General features: G+C 38.4%; 1 protein-coding gene and 1 non-coding gene across 2 annotated transcripts in view; both read right to left on the bottom strand.

The window, feature by feature from the left end:
• Nucleotides 1-21400, bottom strand: part of ACADL (acyl-CoA dehydrogenase long chain) — a 35186-nt gene that overhangs the window by 11312 nt on the left and 2474 nt on the right. Inside the window, exons 2-8 of the mRNA XM_006082474.3 lie at nt 19784-19939; nt 16711-16848; nt 12651-12815; nt 8441-8507; nt 6948-7112; nt 6164-6265; nt 4736-4849 (exon numbers count right to left, since the gene is read on the bottom strand). Coding sequence (XP_006082536.1) covers nt 4736-4849; nt 6164-6265; nt 6948-7112; nt 8441-8507; nt 12651-12815; nt 16711-16848; nt 19784-19939 — 907 coding nt within the window. The remainder of the gene's footprint in view (nt 1-4735; nt 4850-6163; nt 6266-6947; nt 7113-8440; nt 8508-12650; nt 12816-16710; nt 16849-19783; nt 19940-21400) is intronic.
• On the bottom strand, nt 5607-5750 carry LOC111828137. The gene has a single exon (XR_002831926.1). It is a non-coding gene; the product is annotated as a small nucleolar RNA SNORA67 (small nucleolar RNA).

The following is a 21400-nucleotide window of genomic DNA, read 5'->3' on the forward strand; positions in this document are numbered from 1 at the left end:
ATTTAGCAATGTCTGGTACACAGGCACAATGCAAAATAATGACAAATGACAGTCATTATAATTATTGAATATCAGAATTTTACTGTTTTATTGTCTATTCCATGAAAAATCATAAGACAACATCAAATATGTAAAGTATGAATGAAATGAAATGGAAATCCTATAGCTACTTAAGTATGATAGATCTCCATCTTATAAAAAATTTATTGATTGATTTGAGAGAGGGAGAGAGAGAGAGAGAGAGAGAGAGAGACCAATTTGTTGTTTCATTTATTTACACATTCATTGGATGTGCCTGACCAGGGATCAAATCCTCAACCCTGGTGTATCATAATGATGCTCCAACCAACTGAACTACCCGGATAAGACTAAATATGGTAGGTCTCCATCTTAAAAAGAAAACAAATTTTTGTGAAATGCATCCAAATAGAAAGGATAAACATGTTCAAAATTCAAGGATAAAAAAGAGAAAGAAAACAGAATTGTTATGTGCTCATAAAATGACATTTGGCTAAGTATAATATGGCATTTAAAGGTCTTCTATTTCAATTTAATAACCAGAACCATAGTGTACCCAGCACTAGAATAGGCTGTGTAGGCATGTATTGGTGATTCATCTTCTCTGAATAGATTAAATTCCTATATTCAATATGAAAATATTATTTAAATATATTTTAGATAAAACAAAAATTAGAAGAAATATATCAGAATTCTCAAAACATACATTTACTTGGAAAATACTACTTGTCAATAATATAGTGGTGGAAGCAGAATGCTACTTTTGAAACTACCTTTGAAAGAAGGCAACCAAAAAATGGCACCTGCTTTGAAAAGGATTAAAACTATTTCTTCTTTTTTTTTTGGTATTTTACATATATATATTACATATATATTAACAAATATTTCCTGCATATTTAAAATCCAGGAAATGTCAAAACACATTTAACATTCTTACTTATACAATCTGGATAATATTATAGTCATCTTTGTTGTGATTTAATATGAATTCCATAAATATAGGAATTGTATATTTCTAAGGGGATGGAAAATGTATCTATTTAGTTTATTTTTATTTTTATTTTATTTTTTTTGTTAATCCTCACCTGAGGATGTTTTTTTCATTGATTTTTAGAGAGAGTGGAGGGGGAGAGACAGAGAAGAGAGAAACATCAATGTGTGAGAGAGACATTGATTGGTTGCCCCCCACATGAGCCATGACCAGGGCCGGGGATTAAGCCCACAACCGAGGCACATGCCCTTGACCAGAATAAAACCCCCGGGACCCTTCAGTCTGTAGGCTGATGCTCTATCCACTGAGCCAAACTGGCTAGGGTTTGAATGTTGTTGTTTTTTTAAGATATATTTTATTGATTTTTTACAGAGAGGAAGGGAGAGGGACAGAGAGTTAGAAACATCTATGAGAGAGAAACATCGATGAGCTGCCTCCTACACACCCTCTACTGGGGATGTGCCCACAACCAAGGTACATGCCCTTGACCGGAATCGAACATGGGACCTTTCAGTCCGTAGGCCGATGCTCTATCCACTGAGCCAAACCGGTCAGGGCTGAATGTTTTTAATAAGCATTTTTTATGTGAAAGTGGTGGTGGCTGGATTTCAGAAGCAAATGACACTAATTCTATTTTGGGTAAAGTTGGGAAAGTCACAGAGTGATTCCCAGTGGTATTACTCCCTTCATATTGCTAGAAGTCTCTTGAGTGTGTACTTCCAGAGTCATATCTATGAAATTACATCTGAGCACACAACCTTTTGAAGGCAATCAATAAATATTTTCTCAGTGGAACAATGGATGTCAGTATTTTTCAGGGGGAGACTACTGGCATTTGAGTGAGAAATTAGTTGGTGATCTCTGAGTTACAGAATGTTTAATAACACTAGACTCCAGGGCTCACATCTCAAGTCTCTGTACTATCCTCCCTGACTCTACTAAATGCCTGGGGAAGAGGGCAGTCATCGAGAATCATTAATATCAGTCAATCAGTGATACATAAATGAAAGGGAATATAAAGTATAATATCTAGGAAGGTCAAATCATAGTGTTTTAAAAAATGTTTTCTTGACCAGGTGTGTGCCTCATGTTTACAAATTCAGAACAACTGTATTTAGAGCTGTTATCTCAATAAGGAAGTTAGGATGGAAAGACATTTTGAGAATGGGAAAATGTTAAGTTGATGAACATATAGGTAGCAAATAGGTCCCAAAATGACATAGAGTTTGTCCAATTGATAAAAAAGACTCCCTCTATTGGAACAAAGTAGAGGAAGATATTAAATAAGGGGGCGGGCAGCTAATTTAACGAGAGCTTACTTTGCCAGACAATATTCTGAGCACTTCATGTATGTTACCTCATCTAGTGCTCATAGTAATCTATGGGGTGATATTACTCACATCTTACAAATAAGAAAATACTCTGAGAGAGATAATACAACTTGCCTAAACCACAGATATTTGAGGAGCTATGCTAAGATTTAACTGAATTCAGTAAATTTAACTGAATTTACTTTCTATAATGTTGCTTCTAAAAAGCTACCACTGCATTTCATCTCTCCTTTTGCCTTCACAAGGCCTTTCAGCCAAGTCATTCTGTTATGGGGGATATATTTGAAATCTTATGCTAACCAACAAAATAACTGTCTTAATTAAATAACATATAATGAACAATGCATCTCCCCAAATCAGGGAAGAGTAGGTATGCCTTAACACAAAGGCCCGGTTTGTCATGGCTGCCATAAATCACTAACAACCTTTTGAGCATATTACAGAAACTATCTTCAGGGAAGGATGTTGACTCCAGCAACCAGATGTTCTGGTTCAACCATAAAAACTGGACCTTCACTTGCCCGCTTTGAAAATAATCATCAGAATGGACTGTGCTAACTTATACATAGAGAACTTTCAACCCTCCTTCCCCTCATTTATTTGTTCTGCTTTCCCTGTTCCTCCTGCTAAGAACCCTAGCCTGCACTGAGATGTTAAGATGGCCTTTGGGATGAGAGTCCCCATCTTCTCAGGTGGCTGGCACTTGAATAAACTGCTTTCCTTCTTACCAGCACCTGTCTTAGGAGTTTGGCTTTCATTGCAGCAGGAAGCCATACCTGCATTTGGTTACAATTCTACTTAAAACTTTTCAAGTAGATTTCCAAATCCAGGTGTTTTCTTTTTGCTGGTAAATGTTTCAACAATTGGACGACTGCATTGTTAATAAACTGTTCCTTCATATAAGGCAGCGGTTCTCAACCTGTGGGTTGCGACCCCTTTGGGGGTCGAACGACCCTTTCACAGGGGTCGCCTAAGACCATCGGAAAACACATATATAATTACATATTGCTTTTGTGATTAATCACTCTGCTTTAATTATGTTCAATTTGTAACAATGAAATTGGGGGTCACCACAACATGAGGAACTGTATTAAAGAGTCGAGGCATTAGGAAGGTTCAAAACCACTGATTTAAGGTGACACTAGAGGGTCTAAAATTTGATTGGAATATTTAGTGATTATGGCCACCATATACTGCATTCTTTTGAAAATACCTTAAAATACTGGCAAAACCCACACTTAATTAAACACCATCATCCACTTTCTCTGTGCTTGAACCTAGGCTGCTAACACCTTCTAGAAAGGCTGATACACAAAAAATCAGTGATCAGTAACTGATACACAAAAAATTCATGATCAGTAACTGAAATGGGTCCTCAACACCGCTAGCAGGCTCACCATATTTCTCTAGCTCGTTCTATTTTTCGCTCTGAAGAGGATATTTCAAACTTTCCTTACTCTCCTCCAACACTGGCATCCTCCATTTAGTCACATCTTTTCCCCTTATTGTTATGTAAAGAAATGCAAGTCTTCAGAAGAGAGCTTCTGTAATTTTCTACCAGTAGAGCTGAACCCATGCCCACCCCTTCCTCTTTTCTTCCTGTTACAATGGAGGAAGCAACTCTCCTGTTGGGATGGGAAGGCCTATCTTTCCATGTGCTTTGGCACCCATATCCTTATTCTTTCTCACAGATCCTGTGCAGTTAATTACCTGATCCATACTTACAATCTATCCCTCTTTACTAAATCCTTTTTCTAGTTCTTAAAATATGCTCCAGCATTTTCATCCTAATAACAACAACAATTAATAATCTCCAAATATCTCACCTGACCCCAATATACCCTTCCCCTACTCCTTCCCCACCCTTTCTCTCCAATTAATATTCACAGCCAAACTCAGGAAAGAGTTGCCTGCCATCATCGGTATCTTTACTTCCTCATTTCCATTTAGTCCCCTGGCATCACCTCCACACGAGTCCATTAATGGCCCTTACAAAATAACCTCCATATCATGTCCAGGGGGCACTCTTTGACCTTACTCATATTTTCCCTCCAAGTAGCCTTGGGCCTACTTCCTCCTACTTGAAGTTCTTTCTCTCAGCTTCTGTGATACTTGCCTTATGAGCTGTCTCCTTTGTAGGTGTTCATTTTCAGTTGCCTTTGAAGGCTCTTCCCTTCCTATTTCACCTTTAAGTTCTGTAATATTTTTCTCAGGTTTCTGTCCTAGGATCTCTTCCTGTCTTACTGTCTACTCTCTCTCCCTCAATGATCTCATCCACTTCCATGGACTTTAATACCACCTGGATGAAAATTACTCCATATTTATGTTGAGCCTAGGCCCATTTCAGAAGGGTAAATTGATATTATCTAATACTAAACCATGGCAACAAGCTTACCTGTATATGTGCAACTGTTTTCCCAAAAGCTTTTCTTTGTTTAACGTAGTCCCTGGTTTCTTCAAACATGAATTCACTGGCTGAAACTGCTATCTCGGCAATCAAAAGCCTTTCCTATAACCCAGAAATTAGGTCTTAAACGAGTGATTTTCACATGATTTCAATGATAATAAATCTCATAAGTAATCTTTATAAAACTCCAATTAACTTAGCTCTTAACTTTTTTATAAGAATATTTTGACATATCTGTAATAGATCCCTAAAGCAAACCCTTTATTTTTATGATTGATTTTCTTTACTATATATAGATATATGTAATTTATTAAACTCCCTCTTCTTTCTATGTATCTATGAGAAAAGAAATTCTGAAGTTGTTGATTTTCATCTATTGATCTCTGAACAGCACATATCCTGCAATACCCGTGGAAAATAACATTTTAAAGCACATAGGTTAAATTCTGCCTATTAGTGTAAAAGCGTCCACAGTCAGTTAAATTTCATCTTGCTGGTGATTTTCATATTCCACTTCTGTGCCAGTGTTCCTAGCCCTGGTCTCAGTTTCATGTTTAGCCCATGCTGTGGCAGTTACTAGGCAGGTGCAGCCTCTTATGTAAGGCTCAATGATCACTCAGCAACCACACTCCAAAAACACAGGTGTGAGGGCGGATCCTATGTGGCTAAAACTATTTCCTCTGAACTTAACATTTCCCCTTTAGATTCCCAGGTATTATTAAAAATCAACAACAAAAAACTACCAATGTTTTGGCTGATATTTCTTTGCAAAGGGATATAAATTCGTTTTTTATCCCCCTTCAGCATGTGAGTGAGAAGAGGGCATAATCTACCCAGAAGGAACTTGGGATTGAAGTATACATGTAGACAGCCAAAGAAAGGCAATGGAAATTATGCATCGCCTTCTTCTCTGAAGACCTGAGGCAGGCCAGATTTTATTCCATGTTGCCCCTATCCTGAGAAGAGGACTATTAGGCCCCTTGGAGAGGGAATCACCTTTGTCGAGACAAAATGCCTTTTTAAAAAAATCTTTTACCCTACTCTATTCTTCCATTTTATTCCTCTCTCTGCTTCAGCTTAAATGTTTGCCTATTGATCTGTCATTAATTCACTAATCCTGTTTTCTACTGTGCCCAGACTCTATATTCATTCAATGGAGAGATACAAATTCTTGACTTGTGGTTCAAAAGCTAAAATCATTCCAAGAAGGAATCAAAGAACTGAAATATCTATTTTCCCTATTCACTTATGAGCTCTGAATGAATATCCCCAAATTCAGTATTTACTTATGTAGCCTATAAAATTCATATTTTCTTTTTACTTTAAGTTACAGTCGAATGATCGGCTATATTACAACTTTTGTATACATGGATTTATGTAGTTCTATATTATTCTATTCTATTTTACACTTCTCACCTGTGGAAGCTCTTGCATCAGGTAATAGAAGCCTTTATTCTCTTCTCCAAGCAGGGCGCTAGCTGGCAACCGTACGTCTTCAAAGAATAATTCTGCAGTGTCCTAAGAGATCATACAACTAAGTACAAAATTATTTCATTTAAATCTCACAATAACCTGATGAGATTATTTCCATTAAACAAACAAACAAACAAAAACAACAAACCAACTGGGAGCCAAGTTGGCATAGTTAATGAATACAACTAGTCAGTGGTAAACCAGGGATGCAAACCCAGGTTCAACTAATTCCAAAACTTCTGGCTTTTCCAGTGCAATACACCATCATTCTAGCTCCAATACTGTCAGATCTGTGGGTACTGAGTACTAAGGGTTTCTAATGCACATTAAATAAAATGTTTTTCATTTCAGCAACAAAAAAATTACCGATTAGCAAAGAATAGAAAATTTTTCTGTTCTTAGTTCTTCCTTTTCTTTAATCAATTTCATAAATAGGAGGCCTATTATAATTTAGTTAATTTTGCCATTTCTAAAGCAGATATTTAAAATATCCTGATTCATTTTTATTGCCAACCACTAGGAGGAGGTAAAGCTGCATGAACAGTGGAAAAAATCTCCATTATCTTTTCTGAAAAGTATATTTTAGAAATTCAGCATTGGAAGGTATGATTGTGCTTTATGCAGTTCTCTATATAGGCATAATTGAGTAAATTCAATAATTTATAAATATTAATACAAATTGAGTAATCTCAATTATTACCTAAATATGATTCATAGTATGACTTACCTGGGCTTTCATTCCCATTTTATGTAGCTTTCGTCCCTTGATAAATCCTTTCATTCCATCTTCCACCAGAAAAAGGCTAATGCCATGGGCAGGGGAGCGAGCTTCACGATTTGTGACTGCTACTACTATCACAACGTCACTTAGCCACCCATTGGTAATGAACACCTGGAAAACCCCAAGGACACTGTGATGCTCCACACTTATCCACGTCCATGTGCAAGTCACGATGAGGGGAAAGCATATTCACGAAGACTAAACCAGACAAGGTATGTTTTTAACTCTATATTTCATCCATACTTTATAACTCTACTAGAGGCCTGGTGCACGAAATTGTGCATCAGTGAGGTCCCTTGGCCTGGCCTGTGGGATCGAGCCGAAACCAGCTCTCTGACATCCCCTGAGGGATCCTGGATTGAGAGAGGGTGCAGGCCAGGCCTAGGGACCCCACCGGTGCAAGATCGGGGCCTGGGAGGGACCTTGGGAGGGCTCCAGGGCTTGTCCAACCCCTCTTGCTCAGTCCCGATCAACCGGACACCAGCAGCAAGCTAACCTACTGGTTGAAGCATCTGTTCTCTCGTGGTCAGTACACGTCATAGTGACTGGTTGGCTGGTCAACTGTCTGCCCCCGGTGGTCAGTGCAAGTCATAGCGAGTGGTTGAGCAGCTTTAGCATATCATTAGCATATTTCACTTTGATTAGTTGAACGGCTGACCAGACTACTGGACACTTAGCATATTAGGCTTTTATCATATAGGATATTCTATCTGAAGCATTAATTATTTATACATAAGGTTATTAAATAGTAGAAGGAAAATAGCCCAATGCTTCAAAGAAAGAAGCCTATGCAGGCCTTACAGGAAATGAACATATTTTCTTAACACTCAGTCAACAACAAATATTTGCATAGTTTATACTAGACAGTTTTAGGTAAACAAATCCTGTCATCAGTGACATTAGATTCTAAGGGATATATTTACCCTGGAGCCTGTGTGTAACCTTACTTGGAGAAGCTTTTCAATTTTATCGTAGGTTGATGGGCTGTCAGAAGGATTGAAGGGCTCTCAAATTCGATCAACGGTATCTTTTTCTCCTAAGATCTTCTGAAACTCTTCCTGATAATACAGGAAAGAGTTTTCCCCAGTTTCTCATCAACATCAAATTCATTGCTATAGTCAGTCCCATATTTGAACAATGTGAGCCTTACCTTCCCCTTTTCTGGTTTGATGAGGGTTGTTTGGAATCAAAAACAGTATTTTCTATATGAGTGAGGAGGTGTGCAAAATGAAACACAGAAATGGAACAGATCTTATATAATATAAATGTTGCAAAATTCTGTTTCCAAAACACAACAACTCAATTCCTGTGTGAACTCAAATAATCTCAGTTCCTGTGTGAGCCTCCCTAGATAGAATCGATAATCAATAGTCTTTGAGCCACTGTCACCCATGGCATCACTCGGGAGAGAAGGGCTATGAATGCCCCTCTATACACACCTTGCTGCCATTAAGAATCCAGTCACTTCCATCCTTTTTAGCATGTGTTCTTACTCCTTGCAAATCACTGGAATTGGGGGGGAAAAACATGATAAAATTTCATTAGCTAATAAAAATTGAATTATGCCAATGTTGTTAGGTAAGTATGAATATAACATGATCATTCAAACTGGTTACACAATTATAAAAATTGTTCTTTAGTATGAAAAATGCTCACACAAATGCATTAAAATCATATCTGATATATGCTTAATCATTTATACAAATAAATATGTGATTTAAAAATACATAAACTAGCCAGATATTATAGAGCACAACAAGGCCCAATAAGCATTCTAGATCCCTACATTGGCCTCAGGTGACTTTTCAAGGCCCACCATATCCCTGAGATCGTTTGCCATATTGTGCTTGCCTCTATTCACCTTGCTTCCTTTCCCTACCTCTATTCATCAAAAGCTTAGCTATTTAAAAGATTGTTTCAAATGCCACTTCTCCTAACAAGCCTCCTCTCAAAGTAGACTATTTTTCTAAATATAAAATAATTTATATTTTTAATAATATAAACAAATATTCATGATTGATACATAAAAAATACAGACAATATTCTAGACAAAGGAGAAATTAATTTAATAAATAATTTTGCTTCCTGGAATGAACATTTAAAAAAATATATTCTTTCAGTATTTCTCCAGGGAAACAGATACACACATATATGCATTTTTATAAAAATGGAACTATATATATGACTTTGATCTCTTAATAATATCTAATGTTTTTCTATAAGATACATTTTATTAGCAGCATAGAATTTCATCCTATGGATTTACAATGTTTTTTTTAAAAAACAAGCTCTTCTTGTTGAATGTTTAGGTAGCTTCCAGTTCCAAATATCCTATAATGACTAATGACCTCAAAGAGGGCAGGTCCTAATCCCTGGAATCTGCAAGTGTTACATTATATGGAAAACGGGTGTTGCAGTTATGTAACATGAGATGGGGATTACCTAGCTGGGCACTAAATGAAATCACAAATGTTCTAATGAGAGAGACGCAGAGCGAGATTACACTGACAGAAGCGGAGAGCCAACATTCTTATTCTCACTTTCCTTCAGAATTAATAACCACATATAAGGACAGATAATCTAAATAAACAAGAATCAAGCAAGCCTTTGTTTGTATGAGTTCAGTTGGAGCTAAATCAAGATCTCTCATTTTGTGTTGCCTCTAACATGAGGTAGGTTGGAATTGGAACATAGAAAGTATGATGCATCAGAATACTGGGCCGTCAGCCAGTTATCTTAGAGAATTATCTTAAAAGCAAAGGAAGAAGATTCAGTTACTACTTCTGTGTGTCACATTTTCAGGCAAAAGGAATAGTCAAAATCCTTTTATTTTGGTAAAATTAAGTATCAGTATTGGCTTATAATTATAGATTTATATCTGAGAAAAATAAATACAATTTAGGCATATTGCCAAGTGACACTACGAATATTGACATTTAAAAATAGCCCTGGCTGTGTGTCTCAATTTGTTGGAGCGTCATTCCATACACCAAAAGGTTGTGGGTTTGATTCTCAGTCAGGGCACATACTTAGGTTGTAGGTTCTATCACCGAGTCAGAGCGCGTATGGGAGGCAGCTGATCTGATCGATGTTTCTTTTTCACATCGATGTTTCTCTCTCGCCCTTCCTCTCTCTAAAAACCAATAAAAACATATCTTCAGGTGAGGATTAAAAATAAATAAAAATAAACAGCATTATCAAAAGAGAAAATTTAAAATATTACAGCCTGAGCTTGGCAGAAACAAGTCTTAGATGTTCCATTCTGCTTTGCCACACCTTTACGCTCTTCCTCTGCATTGCCTGTTTCCCATTGGCCTCTATGTCGCTGCTCTCTTTAACATAAAACATATCCCTTACCATGCCGGCTTGTCAAACTACTGTCCCCTCTCTACACTTCCTTTTACTGCCCAACAGAAAAAGATTAGTCTCTATTCTCTGCCTGTTTCTCAATACCCATATCATACCTTCCAAAGTAACTTCTGCCCTTCCTCTACTGAAATCACAACCAAAGATCACAAGTAGCTTCCCATGACCTTTTCTCAGCTCTCAACCTCCTTGTGGCCTTGACATTACTAACTCCTCACTCCTATCCTACTGTCTTTTCAAACTCACTTCCTCTTGTGCTCATGACAGGACACTTGGCTAGATTTCCTTAAAAATCAATCCTCTCTGTTGCCACATTTATTTATTTATTTATTTTACAGGTTCTAGGCAAACGTAATATCCAAGCTTTCCACCCTTCTGTTTTACTCCTTAAAATCTGTTTCCACCATGTGGAAGCTTTTTTCTCCTCGTTCTTGAATAACTGGTTATATTTCATTTACCAGATCTCAGTGTAAATATAGCAACTTTTTTTTCCCTGTTAATCTCACCCAAGGGTATTTTTTTTTCCCATTAGTTTTTTAGAGAGAATAGAAAGGAAGGGGAGAGGCATGCAAGAGAGATTGATTGCCTCCCGTATGTCCCCCGACCGAGCCTGCAACCAAGGTACGTGCCCTTGACCAAAATCAAACTCGAGACCCTTCAATCTGTAGGTAGATGCTCTAACCACTGAGCAACTGACTAGAGCAATATAACGACTTTCTGTAGGCTTTCTCTAGCATTTCTGGCTCTAACATAATAAAAGTGCTTCTCATATCTAAGTTTGTTTTTCCCTTCCCTACCAAGCACACATGCACCATTAGTCTCTAGCATAGTACCTTGTTTTCCTCACAGTATTTAGTAGTTATCACAATTTATAATTGTGAATATATCTGTTTATTTGTTTTTTACCTCAATAAGGACATGGGCTGCATCTGTTTTGTTCACCACTATACACATGGCACCCTAAGGGGTCTTACTAAGTAACTGTCAAATGACTGAGTAAATAAACGTATTCATTTTTATGAATGGCTTTTAAAACCTATTGCCACTCCAGACTGTATCCAGAGTTCCAAATCCGTATTTTAAGAACCTGCTGAAAATTTCCCACTACCTCTAAAATTCATTATGCCCCAAATTCAACTCACATCCTACCATTTTATTTGCATTGCATTATGTAAATAAGATCTCAAGTACAGCAGATATTACAATCAGCTTTGTAGCTATCTACACTAATAAAAGACAAAGATGCTAATTGACTATACCTTTGCTATGCCCCAAGCCATGCTCACCAGCCAATCAGAGCGACTATATGCAAATTAACCCAACCAAGATGGCGGCCGGCAGCCACAGAGCTGAAGCAAGCAGGAGGCTTGGTTGCCTGGGCGATGGAGGAAGCCAAGCTTCCTGCCTGCCCTGAGCCGGCTGCGGCCTCCGCTCATGGCAACAAAGTTTCAATTATAGAAGACAAATATATCCCATATACCTGCTTCCAGCCAGCCTCCACTGGGAGCTTGGGTTGCTGGGGGTTGTGGCCAGCCTGCAAACAGCCATAAGCCCCTCACCCAGGATGGCCACATCCTCATGGGGTGAGGATCCCCTGGGGGGCTTGGCCAGCCTGCAAACAGCCATCAGCCCCTCACCCAGGCTGGCCAGGCACTCCTATATAATAAAAGGGTAATATGCAAATTGACTCTAACAGCAGAACGACTGGGAATGACTGGTCACTATGACACACACTGACCACCAGGGGGCAGATGCTCAATGCAGGAGCTGCCCCCTGGTGGTCAGTGCGCTCCCACACGGGGAGCTCTGCTCAGCCACAGCCAGGCTGACGGCTGCCAGTACTGCGGTGGTGGTGGGAGCCTCTCCCGCCTCCTCAGCAGCACTAAGGATGTCCGACCGCAGCTCAGGCCTGCTCCCCGCTGGCAAGTGGACATCCCCTGAGGGTTCTCAGGCTGCCAGAGGGATGTTTGACTGCCAGCTTAGGCTCAATCTCCCAGGGAGCGGGCCTAAGCCACCAGGTGGTCATCCCCTGAGGGGTCCCAGACTATGAGAGGGCACAGGTCGGGCTGAGGGACACCCCCGAGTGCACAAATTTTTGTGCACCGGGCCTCTAGTGTGTGTATAAGGCCTTATTTTCCTATTGGAGTTTGAAGTTACTTGAAGGTGTGAATTACACTGTGCTCATCTTTGTATTCCTCCTAGCATATTGCTCAGAGTTTTGTATAAAGCAAGTAGAAAATATTTTGCTTCCTAGACTTCAAAACCAACTGACTGATCATTTACCTTCCAGCCCCAGGCTCTGTCATTGCTATGGCACCAATACATTTCCCTGCAGTCATCCGGGGAATGAAGTTCTTAATCTGTTCTTCTGTGCCATAGTTTGCAATATAGGGCATGACGATATCTGAATGAAGACTGAAACCTGGGCCTGTACAATTCGAATATGCTCTTAAAAAAAAAAAAGAAGAGAATTTAAAGCACAGAATAGTTATTTTGTTCTGTTTTTAGTTTCTTTGATTTTCAAGTAAAACAACAACATAATATTAAAGGGCTTAGTTTTATAATACGCCGTCTCCTCCCAAACCAATAAAGTTCCTGAAGGTTTTCTTAGTTTTTACTATTCTTTTCATTTCTGGTTCTAACATAATAAAAGTACTTTAATGAAGCTCAATGAACACATTTAGTGAATTAAAAGATAAAACATTAAAAATATTAATCACTTACAACTGTATTCTCTAACACAGCAACTATTTTCATTTTGTCAAATTACCTTTATCATAACAATAGATTCTAATATAGCTACAGTCATGGCATGAATTTTGCACTTAGCTGTCTTTTTAAATTATAGGAAAAAAATCTCATTTTTTTATATAGTTGTAATAATAATCTTCAATAGCTACAAAATATTACAAATTGTTTATGTACTACAATTTACCTTTTTTATTCTTTCACTGCCAGACATTTAGAGTGCTTCCAAATTTGGGGATTATGATCAAACATGATTAATTATTTCTCTACATATCTGATATATTTTTCCATTACATTATTTCCTTAAGTTAAATTCCCCATAGTGGCATCCTAGATCAAAGAGCATAAATGTTTTCATTTTTTATATGTATCCATATTTTTAATCCGCCAAACATATATTGTTCTACTTTATAATGCCACCAAGAGTATATGAGTGTTCTACTTTCACTGCAACTTTGTTAGCATTGGGTATTACAATTTTTTGTTTTTACTAACTTTTGTAGATACTCCCAGTTAATTTAATTTACATTTGATGGTAGTAAGGATGAACTTTTTTGTTTTGTTTTGTTATTTTCCTTATAATGTCTTTATGTGTTTTTTAAAATCTTTATTGTTGAGGCTATTACAGATATACCTCTTTTTTTCCCCATTGCCCCCCTCCATCTGCTTCTCGCCCTACCCCAGGCCTTCACCACCCTATTGTCTGTGTCCAGAGGTAACGCATATACATATATATGCATATATATGCATATAAGATCGTTGTTTAATCTCTTCCCATCCCCAGCCCCTTCTCTCTGAGAACCATCAGTCTGTTCCATTTCCATGCCTCTGATTCTATTTTATTCACCAATTTATTCTGTTCATTAAATTTTTTATTCGTTTATTTTGATTTTTAGATTCAATTGTTGATAGGTATATATTTGTTGCCATTTTGTTGTTCATATTTTTAATCTTTTTCTTTTTCTTCTTCTTCCTCTTCCTCTTCCTAAAGAATGCCCTTCAACATTTCATATAATACTGGTTTGGTGGTGATGAACTCCTTTAGCTTTTTCTTGTCTGTGAAGCTCTTTATCTGACTTTCGATTCTAAATGATAGCTTTGCTGGGTAGGATAATCTTGGTTGTAGGTCCTTGCTATTCATCACTTTGAATATTTCTTGCCACTACCTTCTGGGCTGATTTCTATTGAGAAATCAGCTGACAGTGGTATGGTCATTCCCATGTAGATAATTAACTGCTTTTCTCTTACTGCTTTTAAGATTCTTTGTCTTTAGCCCTTGGCATTTTAATTATGATGTGTCTTGGTGTGGTTCTCTTGGGATTCCTCTTGTTTGGGACTCTCTGTGCTTCCTGGACTTGTAAGTCTATTTCTTTCACCAGGTAGGGGAAGTTTTCTGTCATTATTTCTTCAAATAGGTTTTCAATATCTTGCTCTCTCTCTTCTTCTGGCACCCCCATAATATGGATATTGGTACGCTTGAAATTGTCCCAGAGGCTCCTTACACTATCTTCATATTTTTTTTATTCTTTTTGCTCTTCTGGTTGGGTGTTTTTTTGCTTCCTCATATTTCAAATCATTGATTTGATTCTCAGAACCCTCTACCCTACTGCTGAATCCCTACATATTATTCTTTATTCCAATCAGTGTATACTTAATTTCTGACTGGTCCTTTTCCATTTTTTTGAAGGTTTCTAGAAGATTCTTGAATAACCATGTTTTTCAACTTTGTATCCAGTAGTTTGCTTTCTTCCATTTGTTTTATTTGTGACATGTTTCTTTGTCTCTGCATTTTGGCTGCTTCCCTGTGTTTGTTTCAATGTATTGGGTAGAGCTGTTATGTCTCCTTGAGTTGGTAGAGTGGCCTTGTGTAGTAGGTGTTCTATAGGGCCCAGTGGCTCAGTATAGTATATATAGTAGGTATATATATATATAGTAGGTATATATAGTAGGTATAGTAGGTATAGGCCTTGTATAGGGCCGATTGCTGTGGGTGTCCCTGGGAGGAATTGACCTCCAGGCCAACTGGCTGTAAAGACCAGCTGCTACTACAGTGGGAGAGCTGCTGTGCAGGAGACACCCCTATGGAGCAGGACTTGCTTCAGTGGGGTTTTGGTGCTCATTGAGTCTGCCCCTTGAGTGTGTTGCTTATGGATGTGTAGAGTTGTAATCTGATATGGTCTGACACTGACCACTGGGTACACTAGCTCTTGTATCTCCAGGGAGGTACAAAGTCAGCCACTGCCTGGAGCCACCCAGCAGGAGCTACAGAGAGATCTGCAGATTCCTCCTCTTTGTATCAGGTTTAGAAGTGCCCAGATGAGGCCCAGCTGTGAAGCAAGGCAGGCTGGTGCTGGTGCCAGGTCTTGGGCCTTTTATTGATAGGTTTGTGGCTCCCTGACCCAGCTGCAGCTTGCTTGAGATTTTAGCCTGAGCAAGGACAGGCCATTCATATGCAACAGCTGCTGCACACAGCTTGGGTGTGGTTGTAAAATGGATGAGGTGGGGGTCTTAGGGAATCACTGAGGCAGAGCAAACAGAAATGGCTGCCAGTCATCCCTGCCATCGGGGAGTTCCCAGCACAGGAACAATGATCCCTGCGAGCACCTCCATCTGGGAGAAAGCCACCCCCGAGTTCCTGCCCCGATGCCAGACAATCCAGTCCCTCTTCATATGTGTCTGTGTTCCCCAGAGCCTCAGAGGAAGCAGGATCTTGTAAGTTCAGTTCGTGGTGCCGGCCTTTTAAGAGGAATAGCTGAGTCTCCAGCAGCCTCTGTTTCACTGAGCCCCAATCTTCACTGGTTTTTACAGCCCATAGGGACTTCTTTTCCCAGCTCTGGGACCCTGGGCTGGGGTTCGGGTGTGGGTTTGGAACCCCTTGCTTCCCTGGGCGGCCTCCGCAGAGAGGATCTCCCTCCCAATTAATAAAGTAGCTCATGTGGGTGCTGGAGCAGCCCTCTCTGGTCTCCGCACCTCCTACCAGTTTCAGTGTGCTTTCTTCTTTACTTGTCTAGTGCTTTACTTCTTTACTTCCATTCAGCCAGCTTTTCAGCAGTTCTGGATGATAGTTGTTCTATATTTTAGTTGTAATTTTGATGTGGTTGTGGGAGGCAGCGAGTACAGGTATTTGTTTACCTATGCCACCATCTTCCTACCGGTCCTTGAGCTTTTTTTTCACCTAAGAAAAAAAACCTATTTGCATTTCTTTTTTGCTGAATTGTTGGTTTAAATCTTTTGCCCATTTATCAACCAAAAATACTTGTATTGTAAACTTTTAGTATATTTGATGGAAATATTTTCCCACTCTTCTATTCTCTTTCAAATATCTTTTAAAAGAGATAAAAATAACCAAATGGGTCAATTAGAAATGAAACTCTCTCTTTAATTTTCAACAGCACCCATTTAAAGAACATAAAAGCAAATTGTCCTACCTTCCCCCATTTAAAAACTGTGCAAGGGTACGTGGGCAGTATAGACCTTCACATTTTACATTGAATTTTCAATCTCAGAAAAAGATTAGAACGCATTCTTTATCATTTCAGAAAAGTGCGCAATGTGCTTACAAACAAGACGTAACTTCAAGGGTCCCCGTACTTACTGCTCCTCCCAGACCACAGCTGCGGAGTACAAGTCCCCACCAATGCCGCCATGCCGCTCCGCTATGTTGACCCCGAGCAGTCCTTGTTTTCCGGCTTTTTCCCAAAGCTCCCTGCTCACTTCTCCAGCTTTCTCCCATCTGCAAATAAGAAACGTTTGAAAATCAGAAAAGCTTTTTTTCCCATATGATTTTAAAAAGTGACCACTGAAATTCATGAACAATTTTGTGCAGAAATGCTCTTTTAATTTAAGGTAATTTTGTTGGCGTCATCCATACCCTTCTATTTGCATCTGACTTGTTTATTATTTCTCCTCCTCCTTGTTCTCTTCTTTACTTCTTCATTTTTGCCACTTTTTTTCACCTGCTCCCTCTCCTTACTGAAAGGTTAATATGGTGGTACGCAGGCAGGCTAAATAGCCATCTCAGATGGTGGATAGAGAAAAATTGAATTTATTTAAGGGAAGGGGATGCGGGAAAGGATATCCAAAGGGAAGGGCTGCACAACACGGAGCCCAGGGACATTGGGTCGATGATGGCAGTACCAGGAGCTGGAGTTTCATCCTATGTGCAGTCACTGGGAAACTGTTGTCAGTGGGTCTGGGGGCTGAGGTGGTGGGCTGGGAATGCGGATGGAATGCAGGTGTGAGATCCGGTGTCTTTAGGACACTTTCAATTCCTTATATGGTCTGACTCCTGGTGTCCAGCAAGCTTTTCCTGGCCTTTGGTGGAACGTTTACAAATGGCCATTAAGGATTATATTGCCCTATAGTCCTAACACCTACTACTTATTGGGCCTGCAAATTGCACCCAGGGATAGTCATGGGTGTGGTCTCTCTCAGCTGGTACCCTTAGGTGGTTGTGTAAATAAGCATGGAATTTGCCCAACCTGCCCTGTAAAGGCAACTGCCTCCTGCATATTTCCTTAAAGTGCTGAATCATGGGATAAGCACATATAAGGACTGACAGTTTAAGTAGGAAAGCAGAGGAGAGAAGCACCTTGCAGCATAGCTCTGTCAAATGAACTTCTGAAAGGGTTAAAGGTTTGCCTAAGATTGTGCAACCTCTGATTTTCTTTTTCAAAAATGGGAATGGGTCCTAGCTTGTTTGGCTCAGTGGATAGAGCATCGGCCTGTGGACTGAAGGGCCCTAGGTTCAGTTCTGATCAAGGACACATGCCCAGGTTGCAGGCTCCATCCTCAGTAGGGGGCATGCTGGAGGCAGCTGATCAATGATTCTCTCTCATCATTGATGTTTCTCTCTCTCCCTTCTCTGAAATCAATTTAAAAAAATGAGAATGGCATGATGAGGAAAGATATGGCCAGCTGGAGGTAGTTAAAGAACTGAGATTTTTTTAAAAAAAGTGGTAGTTAGGTATAGTTAGTAAGATATGGCCTATTTAAAGATACTAATTAAAGGTAAATACAGATCAGATACATCAAGAAACTTTCAAGGAAAGAGTTGATTATCATGTGTTTTTTTGGAGTGTTTTGTATACTGCCTAAATATTTTTACTACCAACTCCAACTTGTCAACTTCTATCATTTTTACTGTAAGTTCTCACCAACCATTTTCTGGAACGATATTTAAAAGAGTAAAAAGAGGAACAAAAAACTGTCTTAGAGAGAAGTATACTACATTTCTTTTGTCTTTAAACATTTAATTAGCTTATTTTTACCTTTACAAACGTTTGAAGCATCAATTTAAACTTCGGAGAATAACTACTTTATGATTTAAAGAGTGAAAACTCTAGCTCTTTCAGATATCATTGAGATTGGAATATTTACATTTAAATGCCTAACTGCAGGTAAATATTTGTTCTTTGGGAAGAGGCCCTGGTGAAAGGGGCCTGTGGCAAACCGCCAAGGACAATGTTAGGTCCTGGATATCTGACTGTACTGCCAGTGCCACCACATCTTAAAAATACTGCATCATCATCATCATGCTCAGTCAATACTCGCTAAGCTCTTTAGGACAGCAGTGGCATTAGAAAGTTTTAAGAGAACATTTACTTGGTAAATTACAGAGGTAGAAAAAGTAATTCCTAGATGAAATGGGCTTAGGAAACAAGTTATGGAGGGAAAGGAAGGACCCTTAAAGTTTGGAGTGAGGAAGCTAACAGTAAAGTGCCTGGGGTGTCGGGGGAGAGGGGAAAGTGAGGGAGGGGGAGAGCACCTGCTCCCAGGAGGGAGAGCGCCCAAAGACTAGTTATGTGTGGCACCAGAGTTTAGTTAGTTTTGGTCAGTCTTACCAAAAACTTAATAGAGGCTATTTCTAAATAATTTTAAAAAACCACTCTAATTGTAAGAAAGTATTGGCATTGAGTAAATTTTGTAAACACAGCAAAATCCTATTTTAATAGAAATGACAACTTTTGGTCAATGAGGTTACCCATCCAGTAATAAAAATATTTTGAGGTAGCCTGTTGGCTACTAAGATTTGCATTATGCTGGCCTTTGAGCTTTTACGCATTTTAATTCATTCATGAAGCAGAAAAAGAAAGACTATGGAATGGACTAATATTTTATTGTCACTTCACCGGTTTCCCAAAATATTAGTCTTAGATTGATTTGAGATTTTCACATTTAAAAAAACTGAGATATAATTGACATATAACATTATATTAGCTTCAGGTGTACAACATAATTCATTGTATATATTGCAAAATGATCACCACAATAAGTTCAGTTTACATTTGTCCCCATACATAGTTACAATTTTTTTTCTTGTGATGAGGACTTTTAAGGTCAATTTTCAAATATGCACTACAGTAGTATTAACTATAGTCACCACACTGTACATCACATCCCCATGATTTATTTTATACCTAGAAATTCATACCTTTTGACCAACAACCCTTCTTATTTTAGAATTGTATATTTTAAATTTCATTGACAAAGCTTTGAACTAGCTTAAAAATCCTGTAATCTTACAGCACTATACTGAAAACAGTAAAAAAAGGTTTATAAAGCCCTAAGCACAATATTTTTTTTATAGAACAACACACAGCATTCTATGAAATAGTTCTTATTTTACTCCTAGGGTGCATTAGTTTAAAGAAAAATGTGCCACTTACTCTGTGTGATGAGGAACCACTTCTTCTTGAAAAAACTTCCTTACACTTTCCCGGAAAATGTCATGATCTGAAGAGAAGATTCTTCTAATTCCTATATCTGTTAATTTTTTAGCAGAAGAAGTTTCTAGACGATGCTCCCCTCCGGAATGAGCACATCTTAAAAAAATATATAAATATATGTACATTAAGAAAATTAAGTAAATTGCTACTCTTCATACCCAAATTAATGTCATAAAACAATATGGAAAAATCTTGATCTTTTTTCCTCCAGAGACACTTTAGAGACAGGGAGAGTCTGAAATTTGACAAACCTGCTCAAATTTGAGCGTCACCATTTTTGAGAGGATCTACCTTACCTGGACGAGATTAAGAAGTAATTTACCCTTGTTTAATGATCTCTTCACTTCCCAATTCATAAAGAGGAAATCATGTCTACAACTAACTACATGTGTGAGTTAAGGTAAAATAGTGTTGTCAACGATGTAGATTAAATTACATAAGATTCAAATATTACAATAAAATAATATTGTTAAGTCTTCATGTCATGTACAATGTTTACAATAATGCAACTCTCTCCAAATTAATATTTTATCCAGAATCATATAATTTCAAATGGCAGGTATATAAGATATAAACGATGTTGATGCTACTGCTACATTAGAGAGCCAATTTGGGTGTAAATCTAAATCAAAATGCCCACCAACCTTTATGAGGATTATTATGGAATTACTCAAGGTCTTCAGAAACTGATCCTTCCCTCCCTCCTCCCCCTATACTAAGCTTAAAATCAGATGCTATGTAGTTCCTTTAGTTCAGTGGTCTTCAGATTTCCCCCTCCCCCGCAAAGTACTCTTAAAAAGGTTTTGAAAATATATGTATCACTTTCTACATTTTCAAGCTCCCATCTAAAAACCATTTGATCATATATTCAAATATTGCCAAAGGATGTTTTCCTATTTTGCACAAATTTCTGTTTTGGGTTTCTCTCTTCCTTAGCTGGACCCTGCTTTTTTCAGTCTCTGTCCAGAAAAGACAGTCTTGTTGATTGGCAGTGAACTTGTTTCAATCTTTTATTTTCCTCCTTCCCCAAATGGATTATTTTGTTCTACTTTATGTATCTTTGCTTAATACTATAGACTGAATTGTGTCGCCACCCAAATTCATATGTTGGAACTCTGACTCCCAATGTGATGGTATTTGGAGATAGGCTTTGAGGAGGTAATTTTAGTTCAGAGAGGTCATTAGGGTGGGGTCCTAACCCAAGAGGATTGATGGCCTTGTAAGAGGAAGAGAAAGATCTCTCTCTGTACAAGAGCCCCAAGGGAAGGCCATATGATGACATAGGGAGAAGGCAGCCATCTACAAGCCAGAAAGTCCTTCCTAATATTTGAATTGGCCAGCATGTTGGTCTTGGACTATATTCAGCCTCTAGAAGAATTGAGAACTAAATTTCTGTTGTTTAAGCCACCCAGTCTATGGTATTTTGTTATAGCAGCCTGAGCTGACTAACACACTTAACATACATTTTGTTTTGTCTTTTATGTGCTTTAGTTTGTTAATGCAATCTGAGATGACTTTTAAGTGGCAACCTTTAGTTGTGAAGATTTAATACTACAA

Source organism: Myotis lucifugus, unplaced genomic scaffold (assembly GCF_000147115.1).
Source record: "Myotis lucifugus unplaced genomic scaffold, Myoluc2.0 scaffold_3, whole genome shotgun sequence".
NCBI lineage: Eukaryota > Metazoa > Chordata > Mammalia > Chiroptera > Vespertilionidae > Myotis > Myotis lucifugus.